General features: G+C 41.6%; 1 protein-coding gene across 8 annotated transcripts in view; it reads right to left on the reverse strand.

The window, feature by feature from the left end:
- Nucleotides 1-3,266: 3,266 nt before the first annotated feature.
- Nucleotides 3,267-14,959, reverse strand: part of FGF13 (fibroblast growth factor 13) — a 266,035-nt gene continuing 254,342 nt past the window's right edge. For all 8 annotated transcript variants that reach the window (XM_074915182.1, XM_074915179.1, XM_074915185.1 and 5 more), the window contains 2 exons: nucleotides 9,049-9,247; nucleotides 3,267-7,836 (listed from right to left, as the gene is read on the reverse strand). In XM_074915182.1, coding sequence (XP_074771283.1) covers nucleotides 7,700-7,836; nucleotides 9,049-9,247 — 336 coding nt within the window. In that variant the 3' untranslated portion in view covers nucleotides 3,267-7,699. The remainder of the gene's footprint in view (nucleotides 7,837-9,048; nucleotides 9,248-14,959) is intronic.

A 14,959-nucleotide genomic window follows, 5' to 3' on the forward strand; every position in this document is an offset into this window, starting at 1 on the left:
ATCAAATTTGCAGAAAAAGATACAACAGAACCAAGCATTAGTGACCAAGAAGATGAGACTTTATAGGTTCAAACTTCATAGGTTGAGCCTTAGGGATCATCCAAGCAGAAGAAGACACTGGCTGGTAAGAGCAGCATCCATATTCCTGACTGGTTTATGATTTCCTTTGCTTTCTCTTTGTTTTGCTCAGTCGAGCCTGATTAAGTGATCATAAGATCCGCTGACTGAAACTTCCTAGAAAACCTCATCGTGTTAACTAATCTAATGCAAAACCTTTGTATTATTTAATGCAAAGTAATATTTTCACCAACATTTCTGTAAGCAGGTGGGTTCCCAAATGTTGCCACTTTTTCCTAAGGCAATAATAGTTCTTTTAAACGAAGAAAGTTAAAAAGCCACCCCTTTAAACAAAAAAAGAAGTTATGCTTTCACTTAACAAGGAAAGAAGTTTAATTTTTAAAGATTGCTCTGTATTATTAACTTGCTTAATTATCAGAAGGGACGGTTGGATGAGCAGACAATTAAAAGGAGAAGCTCAGAAGGAAAAGTTCATCAGTGCATTAGACAGACAATGGGGGAAAGTAAAACTATTTCAAGTACCATTTGAAGGAAACCATTTGGGAAGGAAATGGGATTAATTAAGTTTTGAACCAGTTAATTTTGTTATCTAAAAATATTTCATAGATTAACACTGTAACATACTTATGCATGAGGTAATGTCTGAGTTCCTTAAGCAATGGGGTGAATAGCTGGTCTAGATAAAGGTACTTCAAATCAGCATGGGACTCCAGACTTACTGGAGTCCATGGTGTACTCTGCAACCAAAATCAGGATCAGGCCTTGAGCCACCCACAACAGAGGAATCTGAACTCTGCCATATTATTTTGCTGTACTGGTCATGAGTCAAGGTGTGAGCTGAGTCCTGCTAAACTCAGCGCGTGGCAGTAGTTTTGTTGCTTCTCATGGAGAATGCGTCCGGCACTCTGATCCTCAGGTTCTATCCCCTCCTTCACCTCCCTTTATTGGGCTTGTCCTTTTCATTGTAAGCAAACTTCTACTTCATCACTCTAAAACAACTTTTGTAGAGCTAAACAGTGACCTGGAGGAACATGTGGTGAAGCCACTGTCACCAGGAACACTCCGGGACAGGAGTATTTTTCCTTCTGACATTTTATTCCCATTACCCCTTCCATGGAGCACGTGTGTGCGCAGCACCAGGGATGCTCCAATGTCCTGTGGAGGATTTCTGAGTACAACACTAATCCATGTAAACTCTCTCTACCTTTTCTTCTTCCTGTTCCTCATGAGAGGGTGTCTGAAAACCTTTCCTTCCAGAGATTTGTGTCCCTGAGGTTTTGTTTGTAGGGCTGATCCTGAGCTCACAGTAAGAAAAAGAGAAGACAGTTTTCACTGACTTTGGCTCCCTGACTGTGAGAAAACCTCACTGTTGTTTTCTTCAAAATATATATTGTTTGAAAACACTAAGAGAGCTCTGAGTTCTTATCTATATGAAACGTCCGTGCTGCACAGGTTTGGACAATAGAGTCTGTGTCCCTCCTCCAAGTGCAGGGCCCTGCTTTGTATAACTGGGTCCAATAACTGAATTAAATAAATACGCAAAGGAAGAGGAAAAGAATGATCTGCTCACCCCAGCTGAATAGGGCTTTTGTCTGTGCCTTAGTTTTCTTTAAGGTGTGGGTGGCGAATCATGACAAATTACTTTTCAGAGCTTTGCAGGCTATCCACTAATGAATTAATTTTAACAGGCGCCAGCCATGGTCCTCCCAGCACTGCTGCTGCCATGGCTGTTCAGCCACAGCAAGTGACATTTTTGTCATCAATGCCTGAGCAGTTCTTTCCATTGGAAAGCTCCCCATATTCACCCCAGGCTTCCCTGGGAGTTCTTAGCTGAGATGTCTCCATGTGGGAGTAAAGACAGAGTGTAAAAGAACTGCCAGTCTGCTCTGTGTCCCCCAAAATATGCCACTGATAACTCAGATCAGCCCTGATCAACATCTCAGCAAATCAACCAGCTCTGTGCACTACAAACACCAGGACAGGGACAACTCTTCCTCCATATACAAATGTGATGGCCCTTGGTGGAGGGTGCACCTGTGACCCTGTCCTCGACAAGGGGACAAGCTCAGAAAATGAGTGTGACAGACAATGTGCGATGCTGAGAAACCCATGGGAGATTAAATCATTCATCCTGCCCCTTCAGTTGTTGAATTTAGGTGAGAAATGCCAAACATATATGGGGACAAAATTAGACCTACGGGTGCTTGAAAGTAATATTCTGTATGTGGTATTTAAGAATCTTAACCTCCAAATCATTAATAATTATCCTTTAAGGGAACCCTATAAACGGTCTTCCAGTTCCTGATGAGATGGAATAATTTATTACTTCAATTTCTCTGATTAATGTAAAACATGTTTCAAATTTGGGTTTTTCTTTAATTTTTAAACTTCCCCATGAGAGAAGCTGCAGAAGGGCAGGGTGATTGAGAGCCCCCCCAGACTGGGGTGGCATGTTCCCAAAGCAGAGTAAGCTCTGCTACTGGAGCTGATCAGCAATAAAAGCCATTATGTACCAGCAAACCCAGCTTGTTTCAGGACCCAGCTCTCCAAAAGGCAGGAAGCTCAATGCCAGGCAGCCAGGAAAGGGCAGGATCCCACAGCTCTGCTCACTCACGCCAGGGAAGAGAAGTTCTTCAAAATTTAACCCGTGAATTGGGAATTTAAGTTGTCAAGAACATCTTCCCCAGAAAGAGCTGAAAAAAGCCCAAAGCTGGTGCTAATCTGGGTAAATTGCATGACAGGTCTTTTTCCTAAGAAATCAATTTATTTTAATTAGGCTTTCTATTGTTATTTTATGTCATTTTTGCAGAGCCAAAGTCAGAAAAAACATGTTGGCTTTTGTCTTGGTCTTTCACTACGTTGGAAACTGAGCTTCAGTATTTAGAGTAGCCATTCCCTGAGCTGGTAAAACACATCACACTTTCTGTGCCCTCCATGGACCATGTTGAGGCTGCAGCAAACTGAAGGATCCACCTGTGATGGTCTTGGCTTGACCACTCAGCTTTCCCCTCTCTGGTTCAGGTAAGACATAGGAAAAGGATAATGTTAATACAGAAGAGTCTATATCCCACGGAAAGCTAAGCAATGGTGTAGTGCATTGGTGGTGGGGTGGAGAGCCCTTAAATATCTGCAGTGATAAAAATCAGAGCCCAGACAAGAGGGAGTCTGTTTTAGAGAGAATTATTTATTAGAAGATAGGAAGTTGTAACGTACAGATTCTGTCCTGCAAAAGTGTCCTGGTCACGGATATGTCAGGGAGACATTTAAACTCATTAGAGCTGGCTCTGGTCTCCACGCAGAGATACTCAAGACACAGCAGAGCTCTGCCAGACCCATCTCTCATGCTGGTGCTCAGCTGGGGAGAGGCCTGGTGTACCACAGCATCCCTGAGCTCGTTACACCATCTTTATCCCACTGGAAAATCTCGCCTGTGGGCTGGAAATCAACGGTGGGGACACCAGACGGTGCTGCAGAAGGGGTACCATTCTTCCCTGGAGTAACTTGGGAGATATTTTCCCCAAGAAGGGAATTGTCTTCCATCGTGCCAGCGATGAACATGGCTGAGCAAGTGACTACAGAGATACAACCATGCTATGAGGTAGCATGAGGTAAATTAAAAGAAAAAAGGAAAAGAAAAAAGATAGATCTCTGTGATACAGAGAAGAGGTCTTTCCACCCTCCCTCACCCCAAAACCAGGCCAAGGGGGCAATTCTTGAACCCCCTTGCAGAGACCTCCAAGAAAGCAGCTCTGCCAGGTGGATCACAAAAAAGACAGCAATTTTGCCTCATAATAACTGTGCTCCTAGCAGTATTTCTCCCAATTTCATGGGTGACCTGTTTTCTTTTGTGTTGGCAGGTAGTATTTGTCAGCCTTTCATAAGGTCTCCGCACAGCTCCTGTGGTGTCTCAGGGCTTTGCCAAGTGAAGCTCAGGTGCATCAGAAAGCTGCTGTGCTGGTTTTGCACCTCCTGAGCCAGCTCCAGGCCTGTGGGCAGAATTGCTGGAGAGGCGGGGACAAGAGAAATGGCAGCTGAAACGCATCAGCCATCACATTGGCAATAACAGAAGTGCCTGAGACCAAGCCTTCTGCAGATGGTTAGTGGCTCACAGCCAGTGGACAGCTTGGTTTCATGGCAACCCCTGGCCTTTGTCCTTATTCCAGCTGTGCAAAAAACTGTACTCTGCCACTGCGCATGTGGCAGAGCAAAGCGGGTTGACCAGTGGCTGTAAGTTTTCTTTAGACAGGCAACTATAACATCTTTCCAAGATCTAGCAAATTTCTTAAAAGACAGTATTATCCAGGAGTCACCTGTTTAACTTTCTAATTTATGGGTGCTGGAGTCTGGCTCCTTAGTCTGGTCCTCTGCTGAAGCAACATTCTTGTCTACCCAAGGCACTTTTCTGGCTGCATCAGAATATCACCTTCACTGTCGCAAAGGCACATGTAACTCTATTTCTCCTTAATAAATCCCAGTTTATGGCTCCAGAGACTACATGTAAAACTCTGGGCATAATTCCCCACTTTGCTCATAGTGTAGATGAGCTTTGTCTACTATCAGGAGTCTGTCAAGAATATTGCCCTTTCTGTCCACAATAATCTGAAGGAAAAACTATTGTTGGAACAGGTTTGTCAGAAAATTAACATAATTGTCAGAAACAACTGTTTATGGCTCATCTATCACCATATCTCTCTTCTCATCTCAATCCAAGAGTGGCCTTTGTTAGCTTGGTATATTAGAAACCTTTGAAACTAGTGACTTGGCAGTGAACACTCACAGCTGATGCCAACATCAATACAAAAGATGGGTCGGACTACAGACCTCAGAATGGACAATTTGTGAGATGAGCATTTTTCTTTCACTGCAGATTACCTTCAGGGTGGGAGGTACTGGGGATGGGGAATAACAGTAAGAGTGCAGCTATAAAGCAAAGCAGCAGACAATCAGTTATCTTTAGGACAGTAAATGCTCAGTACTGAACTAGCTTTGCTACAAATATGCGTATTTTTCAATGAGGTTTTATGTTCCTAAGACACTTGAACTCCTTTTTTGGAACATGTACCCCAATAGGTTTTATGTTTGGGTTTGAGAAAGTTAAGAGTAATGTCCCACAAGGGCATACCATGCTTTGTTGAAAGGAACAGATGCTCCAGATGCACTGTGTTATCAAAACTTCTGGAGCAATCATGGCCCCATCTTCAATTTTAAGGATTTCTATGGCATTGGTCGTGCTCCCACCTTCTTCGCCTTTTGGAAAGTGATGAGCTGAGGAGCCCCAGGCCCTCTGAAGGACAGCAAGATAGTGCTATTTGGGGAAGGCAACACCCTAGTCCAGTATGGGAACTCAGCAAGCCAGAGCTCTTTGCCTACCATTTGCCACAAAACAACAAACTTGGGGATTTGATCTGAAACAGAATCTCCTTCCCTCCTCTCTCAGCCCCAGCCTTAAAAAAACCCATGTCCCACCCTGGTCTGAGGTCTAATTCCAGCTTGGTCAAGTGGGAGGCACACAGGGCAGACAGCACAATACCTGATTTTAATTTCAGGCTAATATTTATAGGTAGCTTTCTGCCCCCATTTCCATTATTCCCTTCCAGAACTGATTCTTCAGCCACCCATGGTGAAAAACTTGTTCCTCCTAGGATGTCTTGAAACATCTTGATGAATGAAGCTCACCTGTCAGAGCAGCCTGGATGTTGTAGATGTCAGAAGTTCTCACTGATGTTTTCAGAGAGAAAAGGCAGGAGAGAGGGATGTTTTCTCTCCAGAGCATATACACAAAGGCAGGAGGCATGGAAGCCTTTTTCCTCAAGACCAGATAAAGCTGGCCCCTAAAGTGTACCTGCAGTGATGCACAGCAAACACCAAGCATCCTCAAGGTGCCACCCTGGCACACGCAGTGCATAATTTACGGGATCTCTTTGGGATGCCCTGTACCGGGGGCTGTGGGAGGTGTGCTGCGAGGTAGCGCTACGTGGCTGCACTAAGGGAAGTCTGACAGGGAGGGCAGACACAGAGAAGCTGGAGAAGCTCAAAGCAGAGGAGTGCAATTCACTGGGGCTCCAGCAGCCTGAGGCAGAGGGGCCGTTACCAAGACTTTGTGGCACTTAATCATCACCATGTTTTGAGTATCTCGGCTGGGTATGTAAGACCAGATCTAACAATAACCAAAAGAAAGAACATGTTCTCATTTGAATAGTGTATGGCATTACAGGGGAATAACCCATTACATAGAAGGATCTTGAACATTAAATACAGCATCTTTTATAACTTTATAATTTAACTGCCAACCCTTTCCCTTGAAATTAATCACGGGTGTACATCAGATAATCAAACAAGCTTTTTTAAAAAGTACATCTTAATATAAATAGTTTATTCAGTGCATGGTTGTGTATACAACAAATAATAAACAACTCTTTTGTACAGGGCAGAAAGCTGCCTGTACAGAACTATGTCAGTTTTGGAGCACAGAATCCAACGATGATTAATGCACAAAATCTTACACATCATGCAACTCTATGCCAATATTCCAACTTTCTCCCATGCAACAGACATGATGACCTAAATGGAAACCTAACTACATTTTTTAAACAATTGTTTCCAATAGCATGTATAAGTATATGTTGTTTAGGGGTAACCTGTCCTAACGCTTCCTCCTACACAATATTCACGTGCCCGTTACAGTGAAAGAAGGACTTTTACAAATAAGACGTTTCTTATAAAAAAATTAAGTCACCTTAATTCCACAGTTTCTGTCTTTAGAAAAGAAGCCACAACAATAGTTTAACATGACACACAAAATGGAATTAAGAGAAATCTACACTGGAGGATAATTTTATCCCTTTCTGTTAACTTCCACTTGGGATAACAAAACAACTCAATTCCTACAGACTGGGGTTAGCACAAGAACTTTACCAGAAACTACAAATCTATAAAAATTTATATTTCATTGTGTTTAAAACCACAAGAACACTGTTTGCTTGAGCCTGAGACACCAACTCTCAGTTCCAACCCTGAATTTTTTAATTATTTTTTTAAAGACGTATCTTTAAAGACCCATTGGAGTTCAGAAATCAAAAAGTTGCACTATTCCAAATTAAAGGATACATTTTTTATCAAGCCTTAGATATAAAACAGTAAGCCAAGGAAACAACAGAGTTTACATATTTGTTTTTTTGTTTGCCCCTATAAAACATACAAGCATTAAAATTTCCTTTGAAGAGCAAAAGTGGTCTTTTTCTGAGTTGGAAAGCAAATTCTTATCAGCAGTGAATGCTGTGAAATGTTTTTGTTTCGTATTCCACAAAGCATAGGAGAGAGAGAGAAAGAGAGAGAGAAAAAGAGAGAGAGAAAGAGCTGGACATTTCTTCTCCGAGATTTATTCCGCAGTTATGTTTGCTGGCTATCCAAGTGCCTTGTGATATGCACAAGCATATTCTACATTATTGGGGTATATCCTCTGACAACCAGTAGATCTAATGGCTGATAAACGAGTGACCTATGCAAGTTCGGTGGCTTGTCCTGGGCAATTGAACGTTTGGATGAAAGACTGCTAGTAAGAATTCAACTGCATCCAGAGGTAAGGTTCTGTTTAGAAAGCACTTGGCTTGCCTGAACCTGGCTACGTTGACTCATTTTGGCTCATGGATTTACCCCCATTTAGCACTCCTGAAACACTTCTGCTCTTTGTTGGGGTCCCACTTCCAGATCTTGAGAACTCTGTGAGATCGTGGAGAGAAGGTTCTTTGTACATGGCCACTGCAAAGCAAAAGAGAGGCAGCACGTCAGCACACGTTAGGGGCTACTCAGTCTGTTGGTGCAAAGTCCAGCTGTGAAACAGGATTTCTCATTCAGTGATATGCACTGTAAGGAGTGAATGAAAGAAATATGACAAGGAGACCTCTTTCACTTCAAACACTCCCTAGGAACATTTGAGGTCCTCCTCAAGGGAATGACATTTTAGAGAAGGGAAGAACCACAGCTCCCTTGCCCTCCCAGTTAAATCACCCATCTACCCACTGCACTTACAAAACTCTGCAAGATAGACCTAACCCGATATAAATCAACATTTCCTTATTAATGGTTAAATAGCACTGTTGACAGCTGTGATTTGACCCGTTACTCATATATGTAGCCTAAGTAGGTGGGTGTGAAAATGGATTTTCAGTCTTCTGTTTCCTTTGTTTTCACACACATTAGAAGTGAGGATCAACCTCGACATTGGTTGCCTAACACCTAGTCCTAAATGTAGACTGCCAAATTAGTCCAGCATCCACCCAGGGCTACACACCTTTGAAATATCCTCTCTGATTTCAAAATGACGTTGCCTTAAAAGGCTACTGAAGAACATAACCCACATGTAGAAAGCTTCATTCCTCTTAAGGAAGGAACATATAAAAGCTAGTTCTAGACAAAAGGAGCACCTCCATACATTGACTGAGATCTCCCTCTTTGCACTGACCAAAGAGGGAGCCAAGTCTGACCACAGTCCTGATTCACATCCTTCAGTTAACTGGGATGATTCTATGTCCGGGCTTTTAATACACAGTGGCATACGTATGACACATGCATTATTACCTTTAATGTCATATGCTGATGCCACATTAATTGTGGTTTAATAAGCACCACACATTAGAGCTTTACCCCAGGCAAAAATAGACATCCTGTAACATAAGCACAGACTGACAAGCTATACAGCAAGTCACTAATGGCCTGTGAGCAGATGTCTGTGCCATTCCTATAATGGAGACAGTGTGGACTTTGGGCCCAAAGAAACTAATATTTGGTTAGATTAGAGAAATGCAGAGTTAACACAGAGAAACCTGAAAAAGGCAGCTTTGGTTAGATTAACAGTGTATTACAGAACATTATACTAAGTAGCTGAACCTTTCAAATATGTATGCACAGCAATTAAACATCTCTGACACAAGATGTCAGTTCAGATAGATTGGAGCAAACCCAAGCAATTACCTTTTAATGGTTTTGGAAGAAAGTGTGCTGCAGGTTTATTTTTCTTCACGTGGTTTCCTTTCATTATTTCTCCTTCTTTGTTAAGACCCAAATACCAACCCCGGCCAGACTGTTGCTGTCTGTAGATCATTGAAGAATACGTCACATAGTAGTTTTCAAATACTGATTCTTTGAACTTGCATTCAGGTGTAAAATGTTCCTGTAAGAAAGTAACAGATCAATATGTGCAGCACTGAATCTCACATCAGTTAATGAAAAAGCATCCAATATTCATTGCTTTCCCAACGGTTAGAAGACATACCTCTCATCCTCCACTATCCAATTATGAAACATGGTCCCTAAAAGTATTAACAAAAGACTAACACAATTTGAAACCCGTGAAATGGTGCTGTGAGAGGCTCAAAGCAGCGTAATAAAATCTTTTTGAACAATGAGTAAAAAGTGTAAGTGAAGACTTATTGATTGATGCAACTAATGGATATTAGGCAGACACAGCCCTGATGTCAACCCCAAGGGACCAGCTGCGGTCCAGCCCTACAGGCAAGAAGTGAGGCCACATAATGCTTTTGTGCATTAACTGCTAGTCTTAACGGCTTGTGAGGAAAGTGCAATGAAAATTCAAAGCCAAGATGCCATGAGTAAATGGTTGTCTCTTACTAGCGATATTAAGTTAGCCTGTATATAGCAGCTGCCTCTTTGGCCTAATCTACGCTCTTTCTCTGCCTGGCATCTCATCCACTGAAAGCTCAGCTGTCAGAGACCCACTGCAGACGTTAGCCTCTGCTCTGGCACTGTACCACAGCTGAAAGCCTGTAGGATCAAGCTTTAGTCTTCAAGTTGAATTGCACTACTTCTTTTGGGGAGATGGTATTGAGCTAATAGTTAAAACAAAGAGCAATAAACCAGGAGGAGAGAGCCTTTTTCTTCCTGCCAGTGGTGTGGCTGGCTTTCCCCGTGCAATGGTCTTGACTGAAATACCTTTTGGCACTATTGCCCAGATTCAAAAAAGGATACAGACATGAAACACGGGTCTTAGAGGGATCTAAGACCAAAACAGCAGTCCTGACAGCACCACTCAGCTGCTTCCTAAGACCTCTGGGTTCTTCAGGTTTTTTTAACATTACAAGTTCTGACAACATCTCACCTAGAGAACCCTAAAAGTCCGTAAAATATGAAAGAGGAAGGGCTTGATCTGGTGATGCAAACATTAATATCACAATCCTGCCTGTCATTGTGCCACACAGAGAGCTGTTTGCTGGTCTTTCCTTGTGAAGGCAGCCAGCTTCAGCAGAGCTGCCTTGTGCTTAAAGTATCCTACAGTGGCATGAAAGGAAGAATTGTGCTCGCATAATGATTGTAATTTTGATTTTAAAAAATCAAAGGAAATTAAATGTCTCAGGAATTTAGGATGTTCTTATCTAGTTTCTCAAATATTCTTGTATGAGAAAAAGATGGTATTTTAAAAAATACCACTGTGCATTTTCTGCACATCTTTTGCCATTTTGTCTTCTCATAGGAGAAAAAAACCCCTTCCAATCCTCTGACTGGCGTTTGTTTCAACAAAGAATGTGAAGTAAGCAATTTTCTTCTTTCTTCCTTCAAGTTAATTGGCTGTTATTTAGTTAATTGACAATTAGTTTCAATTGCTGTCAAATGGGGACAGTCACTGCATTTTTGCAGGATTTCTAAATAAAAGCCTTCCATCACTGTTCCCTGCCCAGTGCTAGCCATGTTAACAAAGACTATTGCAAGTGTATCATCCAATTAGCAGCAAAATGGAAAACTACAGTGCTCCCACTGGAAGATTATGGTTTATGTACAGTAATTTGGAGCTGTTTTGGGTACAAAAGGCCTGCTTGTACACAGTGGCAGAGGGTCAGATTGCAAACAGAACCACAACATTTACTCTGGGTCTCTTAGGAAGCAAGTTAACCTCAGTATGAGCAGCAGGAGCCAGCAGCCTGCAGAGTCCCTTAAAACAGACGAACAGAAAGAGTGGGGAGACAGAAAGACAGACACTAGAAAACTCCGTCACCCTTGATTTTTCCCTTGGCTCTGAGGCTTGTGGTAACAAGCTGTGGCGAAAGCGCTGTGCTGAGTTTGCAGCTGGGCCCATGTAGAGCCAGACGGTGACCTGACGGTGCACAGCAGCGCGACAGTCATCCCATGAGCATCACAGACAGCAATCCCGTCCCCGGAGCGCCCTGTGATTCAGCACTAACTGCCATGGTGGTGGTTTCTCATGGCAAAAAGCGGGGCACGGAAACACCTCTCTATAACATAGTTACCACAACAAATTCCCTCCCAATTTTTCCAGCATTAAAGCAGACCAGCTCATTCACCTGACTGGCTTGGCACAGAATCATGCCCCTTTGTCTTGACTGACATCTGCTTAATTCCTCGGCTATGGCTGCAGCTTCAGAAAGGTGCTGCACGGTGAGAAAGGCATCCTCCTTGCCAAATAAAAGCAGATCCCACATGAGCTGTTTGCAGAAGCTGAAGTGCTCTGTTTGCTCCTGAATACTAAGCAGCTGCTTACCTTTCGCAAGAGTTTGTTCCCACCCATCACTCGCCTTTAGCTTAATCCAACGTGTTTCTTCCCTACTTGTTAAAAGAAGAGCTGGGGAGGAGAACTGCAGAGGGAAGCTCTGGATGAGGAATGCTAGCAAATGTGTTTCTGATCTGGGGGTATTACAATTAAAATGTACTTTTCTGAGCTTGGCAAATCCATGTGCCAACCCAACTGGGTATGGACAGGACTTCCATCAGCACATCAGTTCAAAACAGAGTGCAGAGCAGCGAGTGAAAATTGGCCATTATGTTATCTGTGCGTCAAATTCTTTAATAATGTACTGAGGAAGGCCAAGTTAAAGTTGGGAGAGGGCTGAGTGCTCCAATTAAAACTGATTTTTTCCAGCTCATATATTTTTCAGTCCTATTGAAAATTTATAAATATAAATAAGTGTTGAATTCTAAGGCCAGTTTTTCCCTGTCCCTTTGTCCCTCTTTGCAATGAAAATAATTCAAATGAGTTCCAAGAAGTCCAATGTTATGATTATATTGCTAGACAAATCAGATGAAAAATAGGTATTTGTGTGAAATAGTATTTCAATCTCATTTTACCAAAGAAGTCAGGTATGATGGCACCTACTTGACAATAAACGGCACTCACCCAAGCCCCTCGCACATGCACGCTCACAACAAATGAATGAATGAATGAATGTTAAAGAAAGTGCTGGATTCACTGTAGTCATGACTCAGCCATGCTTAAGTAAGCAAGATGAACTGTCAGGAACTTCTGCTTGGTTTTAAGCTGATCAGCTGAACTACTGAAATGTTCTTTCATGAATAGATTTGCAGCTGCGTTAAATATGTGAAAAATAATTGAAAAAGAATAATTTGGTGGATGATAATATGGTAAAAAGGCCTTGTAGCATACACTTAGAGTGACTGTATTTCCAGGCAGTTGACTAGATTAGATCAAAAATAATCCAAACTCTTCCATACAAGTACTGCATTACTGGTATGTCAAGGCTGAAAGCTAAAATACTGTAAATGTGAAGCTGGAATTCTTCCTGCTCTAGTTGTGCAAAAGCCATATTTCATGCCAATGACCATCCAAATTATCAGCCGTCACACTCACCTACACTGCAGGACTGAATATTAATTATTCTGGGCCCCAAATGATTTTGATGCAGGAATTCAGACCTCCCATGGACAGAAAATGGGAAATCTGCTTTTAAGAAAGGTTTTTAGTGTCTTCAAGTTTCTGTCATATTATAGAAGCCTCTTCTCAGGATGACTGTAGCTACAGTGCCCATAAGGAGGGCAAAGATGTTTTCTCTCTGCTTTTTACTGCATACTGCCATTGCACCATGGATACCATCAGCAGGGGACATGACCAGATACTTTATGGAGTAGTAAGTTTAAGTTATTAAGTCAACACTGATTTTGTTAAATGTCTGTATATCACTATAGGTTAAATGTCCTACAGCTACCCTACACAGCAAGCAGTTGACCAGAACATTCAGAAATTTTATTCAGATGGATTTAGTGATAATGACATGAATAAACAACAAGAAAACAAAAAACTAACTTTGAAACTTGGGAAACTTAGAAAATGTTCTTACATATTGAGCATATAATTATGTTCCATGTGATCAATGACTTTGTCTGCTTAGAGGATTTAATCTTTATTTTCTCCACCTAATGAAAATTGGATTTTTCTTCTCCATATCCTGATTTCTTTTAGTACTATAATGTAGCCCAGGATTCCATTCTATAATCATGAATTTTTGAAGGAGCCTCTTTAAGGCTCCAGAGTAGTGATTTTCTGCGCCACTGAGCCTGCCTTTTTTTATTAACAGAGATTGATTTTCTCCATCTTGGCATGTGAAGTTCCAGGGTGTATCCTCCGGATCATCACCCTGTAATGTGCAGTGATATCAACAGCACAAGATGTGAATACTTCAAATTTAATGTTATCAGAAATAACAGCTTTTAGATCACCAGTGTGAGAAGGATCTGTGAAGAAACTGGTATTTCATGAAGCCACCAAAAGCAGTTTGCTATAGCAATGGAAACATACAAATTATCTTGAAGCAATTTATTCTGGAACAGACATCTTAGAGTTTCCACAGATAGGTTCCAACCCCACAATATTGTCCATTTTGCTTAAATTTACCTATTTGATGAATCCTAGTGATGTCAGTGATGGTAACGCACAATATATGAATATGTACAGGTCTTGTAGAACTGTAATTAGGAAGACTGTTTGACCATGTAATTGTGACTGTATACAACAGTCGCTGCTCACAGCAAAAGACGTCTGTCAAAGAGCTGTATGGGCTTTTGAAGATGGATCCTGTATCAGTGCTGTGAGGAGCTTCATTTTGGCTACGTCTCTTCCAGGTGAGTTCTCTCTCATCGCAGGTAGCCCAAAGCCCTCAGGAGGTGCTTTAAAGCTGAACTAACTGCTGCTAGAACAAAAAACATACTGCTGAACAGGAACATGTGGAAGGCTGTAATTCCCGTTGAGTTCACTGCAATCTGAAGGTATGAGTACCGGCCAAGCGGCCATGCAAGGAAGAAAATTAAATCAAAAAATAAATAGAAAAGATACACTAAATTATTTCATCTGGAAACCTACTTACTGGCAGGAGTGATAGGAAGACACAGATTTCCTGGAAGTTGATCCCAAACAACTCCATATAGCATGGAATTGCCTGGGATAGTACAATAATAAGGAATTTATCAAGTGAAACACAAACTGTCAGTGGTGTGTAAATTTATTTAGGACAAAGCTTCCAGAAAGACTAAAATGGAGCCCAAGGAAACAGCTGGATATCCAGCATCTCCAGAGTAAGATTTGAGGTTGTCACTAGGTACTCTCTGAATCTATGAGAAAAGCATTGAAAAGATCCTGTAATTATTCCCTTGACATTGTTCCTTTCCACAGCAAATCAAATGCACAAACTCAGGGAAAAATGCACACAGTGAACTGAAGCAGAAAACATATTAATTACAAATGCGGAGATTTAGAAGTTTAAGTTTTGTTCATTACTTTTTTTCTAGCTTCATCAGTGACTCAGTTGTGAAAACTTGTCCAAGTCATCTTTGCCCAGATTTTTAAGTGGCATATAGGCACATCAATAAATACCTATTTAAAGCTTAGTGCGTCACCTCTCAGCATGTTCTGCCCATGGAATGGATGTACTGCCTGATGACCCCAGGGAAAAAAGACTCAGTGACTGTAAACAATGCTGAAATTTAATTGAGATAGGAACTATGCATGATCATATTATTGCTCCCCTGTCTTTTGGTGATGCTTCATTTCTACAATTGTGTTGATTAACCAAAGCACTCCTTAATTGGAGCAAGAGAACTAACGCATTACAGAAAGAAGACACTC

This window comes from Athene noctua, chromosome 11, assembly GCF_965140245.1.
Source record: "Athene noctua chromosome 11, bAthNoc1.hap1.1, whole genome shotgun sequence".
Classification (NCBI taxonomy): domain Eukaryota; kingdom Metazoa; phylum Chordata; class Aves; order Strigiformes; family Strigidae; genus Athene; species Athene noctua.